Below are 11347 nucleotides of genomic sequence, written 5' to 3' on the forward strand. Positions count from 1 at the left end.
TCCGTGAGACGCCTCTGGCGGCTCCTCCTGCAGGTGGATCGCGGAGGGGACGTGGAGGAGCGCGGGAAGATCCTGGTGTCCCTGATGTACAGCACCCAGCAGGGCGGGCTCATCGTGGGCATCGTGCGCTGCGTGCACCTGGCGGCCATGGACGCCAACGGATACTCGGATCCCTTCGTCAAGCTGTGAGTGAGCCGGGGCTGGCTCCGGGCTGGAGCCGCCTGCTCTCCTTCCTCTGGAGCCAGTGACGGAAATTCAGGGCAAACGCGGTGTCACCGGTGTCATCCTGTGGGTCCTGCTTGAGCTTCACCTCTGGTGGTGTCCCCAGTGTGGGTGGTGTTGAGCCAACCCTTGGGTCTGTCACTTCCCGGTGCCCAAATCCCGGTGGTTGCCTCATGGAGAATCCCAGAATTGTTAAAGGCTGGGAAAGACTTCAGGAGTCCAAGCCTTGACCGATCACCTTGTGTCTGCATGCAGAGGGCACGTGGGGGATGTGGGGTGCGTTTGGGGCTGGTGTCCAACACCCAAAACTTCCAACACCCAAAACTTCCAACACCCAAAACTTCCAACACCCAACTTCGAACTACCAACTTCCCTGCGATCCATGCGAGTGGGATTCCCACCCGTGACTCACCAAGGGCATGGTGGGACTCCAGGGACAGTGGAAGCTGGAGGACAGGGAGTTCTTCTCTCCACCTCTGACCCACCCTGGCTGCAGGACAGAGGTGGCTCCATGTCCCTCCATGCCCAGCCTGCTGCCCCATAAACCCACATGGCTCCTGGGAATGTGGGGTTTTTATCCCGACCTTGTGAGCTGCACCACAGAGAAATCCCTGCAGCCATTCCTGGTGGGGTTTTTGCTCACCTTTTTTTCCTTTGCCTTTAGAAAAAAACCTCTGTTCTCCCTCAAACTCATTCAGTGACTCTCATGTTGAACATATTCTGCTCCTCGTTTTGTAGCTCAGTGGAGCTGAGCAGGTTCCCTTCCCAGTCTCTCTTTATTTGTTGCATTTTCCATTTCCAGAAACAGAAGATGGTGGTTTTACATTTTTAAATCAGTGATCTAATTAATCCCAGCCCTAAATTGAGTTCTGGATCTGCAGCCAGGCTGCACAGCCCCAGCCCCACACTTTTCCCACATTCTCTGGAAGGTGGGAAGAGAGACTGGCTCTAAATAAATCTCTTCCAGCCCAGAAGCTCACTTTTTAAGCTTATGAACTCCCACTGTTCTTGCACTTGAATTTTGAGCTGTTTTCTGTTGCCCCCAGTTGGCTGAAACCCGACATGGGAAAAAAGGCCAAGCACAAGACACAGATTAAGAAGAAAACGTTGAATCCTGAATTTAACGAGGTATGGATGGATATTTTTTATATTATTAAATCAATTCACTGAGTGCTGTGTTGAGTGGAGGAGGTGGAAGACAAACTCCCCAAGGTTTGGCTCTTTGCTCAAGCTCCTTTCCCACTCCTGTGCCCAGGAATATTTTGGGAATGACTTTGCCATGGCAGCACCACACACCCTGAAAGCTCCCTGCATCCCAGCTGGGGATGTGGGTGGGATCAGCATTCCTGGGGGTGGAAACTGGAAATTCTCCACTGGTGCTGCTTTGATGGGACACCTGGAAAGGGCTCATGTAGGTGCAAGGGGTGAGCTCAGCTCCTGGAAAAAGAGGTTCCACAGGGAAGGAGCATTTTTCCTTCATTAATTACATTTTAACCATCCTCTCCTTGGATTTTGAATCCAGGCTCTGCAGAGGTCAGGCCCAACCCCTTAACTGCAGCTTTTAGGGTGTGTTTTCCTTTCTGCAGGAGTTCTTCTATGACATCAAACACAGCGACCTGGCCAAGAAATCCCTGGACATTTCCGTATGGGATTACGACATCGGGAAATCCAACGACTACATCGGTGAGCCACGGGCTGGGAGGCTCTGCCCTCTGGGGCAGGGTTTGGTGCCTGGGATGGGGTTTGCTGAGTGGGTCACCTGCCAGGTGGGATGATGGCATCTGGTGGGTGCACCCCCTACACTGCCCCACCTCCAGCATCTTTTGGGCAGGAAAAGCAGTCTCCGTGGCGTTTCCATTAGATTTGTGGTCCAGGAGATGGAAAAAGCATTGCAGGGTGTGAGGTGTGTGCCCATGGCAGGATTTCCTGGACATCAGCACCACTGTGGTTATGACACCATGAAAGGATAATCAATGCAACTTGCTCGAGGTCACCAAATGTGGCAATGTTCTTCACTCAGGGCTCACTAAATGTTGAATTTGCAAGGCAATCTTGACATGGGAAGAGATGAGAATCTTGACTCCATGTTTCAGAAGGCTGATTTATTATTTTATGATATATATTATATTAAAAGAAAATTATATACTAAAACTATACTAAAAGAATAGAAAGAAAGATTTCATCAGAAGGCTAGAAAAGGAAAGAAAAAATAATAATAAAATCTTGTAACTAACCAGAGAGTCTGAGACAGCTAGACTGTGATTGGCCATGAATTAATGTGATTGACCACTAATTAAAAACAACCACATGAGACCAATCAAAAATGCACCTGCTACATTCCACAACAGCAGATAATTATTATTTACGTTTCGTTTCTAAAGCCCCTCGGCTTCTCAAGAGAAAAAAATCTTGGCAAAAAGATTTTTTTCATAAAACATGCCCATGACAGCAGCACCTCTGGTTACAAACTCTGCTCTTGTCCCCTTTCCCCAGGCGGTTGCCAGCTGGGAATCACGGCCAAGGGTGAGCGCTTGAAACACTGGTACGAGTGTTTGAAGAACAAGGACAAGAAGATCGAGCGCTGGCACACCCTGCAGAACGAGAACCACGTGGCCAGTGATTAAAGGGAGCCTCTGCCCAGCCCTCCCTGCCCTCTGCCACACCCCTGCAGGTCCCTGGTGTCCCTGGTGTCCCTGGTGTCCCGTCTTCCAGCGCAGCCACGCCTTGCTACAGCCTCTGATCCCAGGGTCCTCCTCCTCCTCCTCCAAGCCCCCTCCGTCCTCCCCTCCACTGGAAACTCCCCCAGATCTTTTCTATTCTCCTTTATTTATTTTCAGCTGGGGAAGGGAGGCTGTTGAGTTCCCCTGGTGTGTAATTTTGGCAAGCAATAGTTCCCTCCTGACTGTTCCCCCCTCTCTCTCTCTCCGTTCCCGTCGCGTTTCCGACGCTCTGTGTCCCTCCAGCCTCCGCTCCTCGCGTCTCCCCTAGGGGAGATGGGAGTGCTGGGCTTGGGAGCATCAGCCTGTCCTTGCTTGTGTGATCTCAATACCTCAGTTGCAATAAGGAAAAAGCTCCTTGGCTTTGGTGTGGGTGTCACCGTCGCCTGGTGTCCGTGTCGTCGTGGTTAGGCCAAAAAACCGGTGCCACCGGTGTCATCCTGCGAGTCCTGCTTGAGCTTCACCTCTGCTCTGGCCCACCTGAGCAATCTTGTGGCACATCCTTTGCTGAGAAGATCCACCACCAACACCATAACAGCGACAAGGAGGGTTTAGGGAGCTCTGCGCTCGCAGGGGACCAGGTGTGGGTTGGTTTTTGTCCTTTCGCCCGAGGAGTTCGGGGGCGCCGCTGCTGTAGGAGCCCAGCTGTGTTTTAGGGTTGTGACTACCTCCTCCTCACCTCTGAGCTGTGTAGTAGTGACTGGCCGAGCCCTGAAGGGGTCCCAGGTCCCCTCAGACCCCTCCTGCTCCCGAGGATTTTCTGTTCCTCAGGAGGGAAGCTGAGGGAGCTGCTGCTTCCCCCCAGCCCCCTGATGTGTGCAAGGATTTTTGCTTTAAACCACCACAGCTCCTGGAATTAGCTGGAACAATCTGAGATCTTCCAAACTTGGGTTGTTTTGGTTTGGTTTTCTTTTGTTTTTCCCAGTTTTCTGCACAAGAACCCTCAGCCTGCACTTTAAGGACGGCCTGGAGCTGTTGGATCTGGTCTGGACAGCAGGAGGCACAGACTCTCTGCAGCTGCTGCTGCTGGGCTCTGGAGCCATTCCCTGGCTCTGGAACCATTCCCTGGCTCTGGAACCACTCCCTGGCTCTGGATCACCCCAGGCCCTGTGGATAGGAGCACTCTAAGCACTATGGAATATATGGGATTTTTTTGTCACACTGAGCATGGTGTGTGAAACGTCCCCACGAGCCCCCTGCACCCTCTGCTGCTGCTGCTGCTGCCCTCTCTTTGGGTTGGATGAATTCTGTTTTCCTGGTATTTTCTTTGTCTCCCCCCAGCAGAACTTGCTGATGTGCCCTGAGTGTCCCCAACCCCTCTGTGCTGAGCTGGCCCAGCCTGGCACAGGCTCCCCCCTCCTTGGATCTCCAGGTGGGAAAAGCCAACCCAACCCACCCCAGAGGGTCCAGCCAGAGCTGGGAATCCTCTTCCATCACCCCAGGTGATGTGCTGGTGCTTGTGGCTTGGCTTGGGGTGCAAAGGAAGAAAACACCTGGAAATTTTCCCCTTTTCCATGGAATTTTTGCCTCTGTGCCAGTCAGGGTGGCATCCCTGAGCCACCCTGGCCAGGACCAGACTGAAACAATCTTTTTTTTTTAATAATTATTAATTATAATTAATATAATATAATTTTTTGACTGTTCCCCTCTGCACGCCATGGTGAAGCCTCCCTGCTCCAGGCCCAGCTGAGCTGTGGGATGGTGGGATCCAGGATGGGATGGTGGGATCCAGGATCAATGGTTGGACTCTCCCTTTTTCAACCTTAATGACTCCAAGCTGCCACCACCCTTTCCAGAGGGATGGACCTGACCCAAACATTCCCGTTCATACCCAGAGCAGCCCTTGGGCACGGAGCTGTGCTGGGGAAATATGTGGCTGAGGGTAAAAAAAAAAATCTTTTAAAATCATTATTAAAGCAATTCCTTAATTTCTCCCAGTCCTGCAGCAGCCCAGCCTCCTTTGTATGTGCAGAACAACTCACTTAAGGTTACCCTTTTCCCATCCTGTATTCCCATTCCCTGTTCAGCCTGCTTTCTTTGGGAAAAGGATACTCAGATCATCTCTTTGCACCTCCAAAAATCAAGTGCAACTTGCCAATCTCCTCAGTAATGTGCAAAACCACAGCCCTGGTCTCTGCCCCCTCCTCTTCTCAGTTTTTCTGATGGTAATTCCTGCCCTGAATGACTTCTTTTTGTTGTAAATAAAGCATGCACCTATGGATTGGGAATGGTGAAAAACAAACAAACAAAAAAAAAGGCAAAAAAAAGAAAATTAAAAGCCTCTTCTACTGCTGTTTGCATTCAGACTCGCATGCAGTGATTTTACAGCCAAATATCAGTTTACAACTGTTAAAGACAAAAAGAAAACCTTACACAGGAATTAGAAATCCTCCAGTCTTCCGCTGCATGCAGCACAACATCCTCTCTTGATGTGGTATCTAATAAAGTGAGACTATTGGAAAAGAACAAAAAAAAAAAAACAAAACAGTTTTTTGGCTTCTTTCATTCGTTGTGGGAACAGGAACCTCATGGGGTGGACAGAGGGCCTGAGTTCTGGGAATTCCTGGTGGGTTGGGGCTGCTGGAATTGGGTTGGGTTGGAGATGTTGAGAAGTTTGGGGTGGCTGGGAGAGAGATCCAGGCTCGGGGTAACAGGAATTCCTGGTTTTGGGAATATCCTGGGTAAAATAGTGCAGGCTTAAATCATCCACGGGCTCCTCTTGCTTGGTGCCTGGGAGTGAAAGCCCTGAGGAAAAGCAGCAATGGTGGTGGGAGAATTTTTTTCCCTCCCAGTTCCCTCTCACCCCCAGTTTGGGAAGGAGAAGCTGCTCCCTTGGGGGGGTGGCAGCTCCAACCAAGAAAGGATTTCCTTTTATTTGTTCCCTTTTATTTATTTCCTTTTATTTATATATTTTTATTTCCTTTTATTGGGGCGTTTTTAGGCTCAATTCCCAGGGCAGGGCTGGTGGGTGTCACAGGCATATTTTATGAAAAATCCTTTTGCCGGGACTTTTTTCTCCTGAGAAGCTGAGAGGCCTCAGAAACAAAATGTGAACAATGGTTATCTGCTGCTGTGGGATGCAACAGGTGCATCTGGGATTGGTCCATGTGAATTGTTTCTAATTAATGGCCAATCGCAGCCCAGCTGTGTCAGGACTCTCTGGTCAGTCACAAGATTTTATTATCATTCTTTTCTATTCCTTGCTAGCCTTCTGATGAAATCCTTTCTCTTTCTTTAGTCTAGTGTTGTGTAGTTTTGGTATATCAATGTAATATGATATGATATAATATGATATAATATAATATAATACAATATAATATAATATATCATAATATAATATATCATAATATAATATGTCATAATATATCATAATATATCATAATACACATTATCTCATAATACACATTATATCATACAATAATAAATCAGCCTTCTGAAACACGGAGTCGAGGTTCTCATCTCTTCCCTCGTCCTGCGACCCCTGCGAACGCCACCACAGGTGGGAGCCCCTGCTCGCAGCCCTGGGTGGGGACATGGCCCCTCTGTGTCCCCCCCGGCGGTGGCCGGGCCGGTGGCGATGCCCAGAGACAGCAGCAGATGTCACTGGAGCTCCAGGCATGGAGCGGCGAGGAGGTACCGCAGGGATGTCCCGATATTTCCAGGAATTTGGGAATTTTTGGGGGCGACCGCTCCTCCTGCCGCTCGAACCTTCAGCGGCAGGGATGAGTTGAGGCTTTGTCCTCGGGGAAAAACCTTCCCAGCAGCCCTAAAATTGAGCTTTAACTTCTTTTTGATGTTTTTGGTTTTTCAGCGTTGGGTTCTCCTCATTCATTTTCCCTCCTCTTTTCCATTTCCAGCAGAGAAATCCCAGGGGAGGAATTCCAGTCCCATCCAAGACCTCCCAGGCAAGGAATCCAACCCAGGAGGTCCCAGCAGGGACCATCCAGCTCCAGATGAAGACTGGGATGAGGATTCTCTGGGATGAAGCTGCTGTGGTGTTTGCTGATAAAGCAGAACCAGCCGTGGTTGTGAATTCCTGCGTGGAAAATGATTCCAAAGAGGGATTCTGCTCAAATCCATGGGAATAAGAGAGGAGCATTTATTCCCTCTAATTCCTGTTTCTCCTCCCATTTTCTTCTCAGCCTCTCCAGAAGGAATGGCAAACTGGGCTCGTTCAGGACCATCCTTTGAATCTCCTAATCTGTCGGTGGCTCCCCAGTTTTAATTCCAGCTCAGCATGTCTGAGCCACTCTGCTCTCCCAGCCCCTTTCCTCCTGTGCTAATTGGATTTGCTCCTCTGGAGCAATCAAAATTTGGATCCTCATCCTGGTGCTGGCCAGGCCGGGCAGGAGCAGGAATTCACAGGGGTTGGGAAATCAGTTCCAGTTTGCTCTTCATCCAGGGGGCTGGGAAATGGGGATGGCAGCAGCACCTTTAGCAGCTGCCAGGACCTGAGGCAGGTCCTTGGCTGCTTGGGAGAGGGGCCAGGACCATCCCTGGAGAAAAGCCATGGGATGGAGGTGTTGGCAAAGTCTTGGGCTCTCGTTCCACTCCTGTGAAATCCAGTGTGGCCAAGTGGCTCCTCTCCAAGGCTCCCGTGGCTCCAGGAGGTCACAGCAGCACCCACTGACCCAGCTCACACCCTCTGTGCTGTTTTCTGATTGCCTCCTGTGGCATAATTCATTAAAAATTCCATTTTATGGAGCTCTCCTCATCTCCTGCCTGATCCTTGGGCATCAGGAGCGGGAGAGAAACCTTCCCTGGCTTCCCAACTCCTGGGGGGGAAAAAAATAAAATAAATAAACCAAGCTTTTCCTCTTTAACATTTCACTTAAAAAACAGAGGAGCTCAAATAAATAAATCCCTCCTCTATCCGCTTTGGAGCCCAGCTTTTCCAAAAGCCAGCAGGGAGAAATCTCTTTATCTCCCAGGGCAGAGATAACAATGTAATTAGGAGCTGGGATCAATGGCTTTCATCTCATCAGCCCTCAGCCTCAAATAAATGGTTCTGTTCCCACCCCTCCTCTGGGCTGCTGGCTGCTGCAGTGCTGAGGGTCTTGCTGCCATCTGGAGAGGCCACAAAGAGTTTCCTGGGAGGAAAATCTGAATTTTGGGATGTTTATTCCACAAGGGAACGTTGGATCTTGAGTGGGAGAGGCCACTGGAGACGCTCAGGGGGTGCTCAGCTCCTCCTGTGCCAGTGAAATTCGGAGCTGTGTTTGAGTGGTTTGAGAATTTCTTTACTTTTTTGAGGAAGAAAAATCCAGACAGTAAATATCAGTTTTTTTTTTTATTGCAGGCAGCAGAATGGGAGTGCAACTTACAGCAATTGGAGAGAGGAGTGGTCAGCAGCTTCCATCAATCCCAGATTCCAACAGACTCCACACTCCAAGAAAAGTAGCATGGGATAATGGGAAGGGAATTGGAAAAGAAAAGGGAACCTGATTAAGCCCTGCTTGAATATTAACTGGGCACAATGGTGACTGGTTTATACTGGGAGAGAGCCCAGGAGGTGGAGCCAGAGTGAGGGATGCACCCTGTGTGGGGGTGTTTGGGATGGCATGGGATGGGATGGGATGGGATGGGATGGGATGGGATGGGATGGGATGGGATGGGATGGGATGGGATGGGATGGGATGGGATGGGATGGGATGGGGATGGGATCTCCAGCACTTGGGAAGTGTCTCAATGCCAGGCTTAGCTGGGATCATTTGTGCACCTGCCTGTGCTGCCCAGCGTGGAAGGTGGCATTTCATTAGAAACAAGCACAAAAATCCAACCTTTTCCACCCTGCTCCCATCATCCCCTGGCTTTGCTTCCATGGTTCTGCTGTTTTCCAGCCAACACCGCTCCGTCCCAGCCTGGCTGTGGTGCTGAGCTCACCTCAGCTGTTCCTGGGGACTGCGTTCCAAAGAGCAGGACACAGGGAATGGGTTTGAACTGGGAGAGGGTGATGTTATCCCCAGCAGGGGTGAGAAAGGGATCACTCTCTCCCAGTCCCTGCCATGTGGATCCACCCCTTTCCACCCTGCCGCTGCACCAAGAGCTGGAAAATTGCATTTTTCCTGAATCCAGGAGGGTTCTGATCAGCTGGGAATGGAAAATGTGCCTGGCCAGGAGCAGGATGAGAGCTGGGGAGCAGCAGGTGCTGCATCCTCTGTGTGGGGACACAGCCACAGCTCCTCTGGGGACATTCTGGGAATGCTGGGCAATGAAAGCAAGCCCCACACCAAAGGTCACGGATGGATTGGGAAGATCAGGATGCCAGCACCTGCCTTCCAAGCTGGCTGGAGCAGCTGGAATGAGGCTGGAAAACTGCAGTTTTCTGCTTTCAGAGATCTGAGCAGCTCCCTGAATCCATTTGGGTTGCAGAGATAACGGATTTCTCAGGTTTGCTGGGAAAAATCCCCACAAACTCCTTTCAAAAGCTGTCTGAACAGAAAGGGAATAAAAGCTGTGACAGACAAAAAAGGAGGGGAAAAAAAATTAGTTTAGTTCAGGTCAAAGGGAATTGCCACTGAGAAGCCTTGGGGGTGTTTGTAAACAGGATGGGCCGAATTTGAGAGGAAGGAGCCTGAGAAATTCGCGGGTGTCTCTGTCACTCCTCTTTGTCCCCTGATGAGGGTCAGCATCGTTAATTAAGGTCCAGCCGGGCAGAGCCCAGGAGCTGATCGGTATCTCCCTGATAAGAGCCCTGTCATGGAAACCCTGAGTGCCACAGCCAAGATCTCCAGAGCCTCGGCAAATCAGGGCTTTATTCAGCCTCCAACAAAGAGTATTTTCCTTTTAAAATCCGAGTTATTCAGCTCCGTGTGACTCCTGCTCCTTTGTAAAGGCAGGTGGCACTTCCAGAGGGGGAATTCAGGCCCTGCCTTATCTCCAAAGCTCTCCCAAAGGATGAGTTTCCAGGAGCTCTCACCCTGCTGGAGCTCGCACCTTTCATCCCCCGCTGCTCTCAGGGTGTTTTAAATGTCTTGGCCTTGCAAATTGGCTGTGATCGAGCAGCTGGAAAGTTTTCGGGGAAACAAGGCTTTGGAGATCGGCAGGAAAAGCGGGAATGAAAACCTGCCTGAGGGGAAAGCTGCTCTGCCAGGTGTAATCAAGGTGGGTTGAAAAATGCGCCCCTTCCATCCCCGCAAGGGCTCAGGGTGGGGTTGGACGGGGCTTGGAGCAACCTGGGACAGTGGAAAACAACGGGGGCGGGGGGAATGGGGTGAATTTTAAATTCCTTCCCAACCCCAAATTTTTTCCTGGGATTCGCGGAGGGAGCAGAACAAAGCAAAGCCCGTTAAGGAGGTGCTGAATTAAAAACCCGGGAAAATGGAAAAATAAAGCCCAGCAGGTCCCTGGGAAGGGCTCAGAGGAGCTGGCAGGCTCCGGTGCACCAGGATAACCCCGAGGCAGAGCTGCTTTCCCGGAGTGGGAATCTTATCGATCTCCTTTGTTGTACAAGCGCCGCTGACGTGATGATGTTTGGCAGCGGCGTTAACCCTGAAACATGAGCTGCGCTCGGGCCTCGTTATCTTTAATTGTTCGAAAAATGACCCGGGCATGGCGTTGGTGCCCTGGAAATCATCCCGGGGAGGCGGGGGAGGCGCTGGCGCCGCAGGTTGGGAACCCGCTGGGGTGACACGAGTGGGGGTCACTGCACCTTTTCCCCACCCCTGGAATCTCCTGGTCCTGCACCTCCTGGGAGGTCCCCTGAGCTCATGGAAGTGGCCACTGGCTGCTGTCTCCAGGGCAGGGTGTGACAGGAGGAGGGGGGTGTGAAAAACGCCAAGCGCTCGGTTTTGAAATTTTGAAAGTTTAATAGCGATAAAATGGTTTATAAAAAAAAAAATAGTAATACAATTAGAGTAGTAATAATTTGGACAAATTGAATTAGGACAATATGAGACAATAAATACAAAGAGGTACGGACAGTCCGGGTACCTTTTCTGGACAGCAGGAGCCCCAAAAAGGACCCACATTAACAGAGGATTAACCCTTAAAAGCAATGGCCTGTTGCATATTCATACACCTCGTACATGATGCATAAATTCCATTCAAACACAGGATTCTGTCTGGTCATCATCAACTTCTTCCTCCGAATCCTAACAGCGCCTTGGAGGCGGGAAGAAGTTCGTTTCTTCTGATAAGAGGGCCATAAATTCTTTTTCTCTGAAAGATTCAGGTGTTTGCTGTCTCACTGCGAGTCCTTTCTTTAAAAAAAGTATCCCACATAGCATCGTTTCTATTTTAACATTTTTTATGACCTAAAACTATATTTAACACAGTACTGAAGAGAATTAATACAGCATAACTTTCTAACACAACACACATAATATTCATTATAATATTCATTTTAATATTTGACAAAAGCCAATCATTAAATACATGCATTTTTTACAGGTGGCAACAGGGCCACC

General features: G+C 50.0%; 1 protein-coding gene across 1 annotated transcript in view; it reads left to right on the plus strand.

The window, feature by feature from the left end:
• Nucleotides 1-5442, plus strand: part of RPH3A (rabphilin 3A) — a 32089-nt gene extending 26647 nt beyond the window's left edge. The window contains 4 exon segments of the mRNA XM_036393060.2: nt 34-185; nt 1269-1350; nt 1809-1905; nt 2716-5442. Of these exon segments, the coding sequence (XP_036248953.2) occupies nt 34-185; nt 1269-1350; nt 1809-1905; nt 2716-2846 (462 nt within the window). The 3' untranslated portion in view covers nt 2847-5442.
• Nucleotides 5443-11347: the final 5905 nt, after the last annotated feature.

Source organism: Molothrus ater, chromosome 18 (assembly GCF_012460135.2).
Source record: "Molothrus ater isolate BHLD 08-10-18 breed brown headed cowbird chromosome 18, BPBGC_Mater_1.1, whole genome shotgun sequence".
Lineage (NCBI taxonomy): Eukaryota > Metazoa > Chordata > Aves > Passeriformes > Icteridae > Molothrus > Molothrus ater.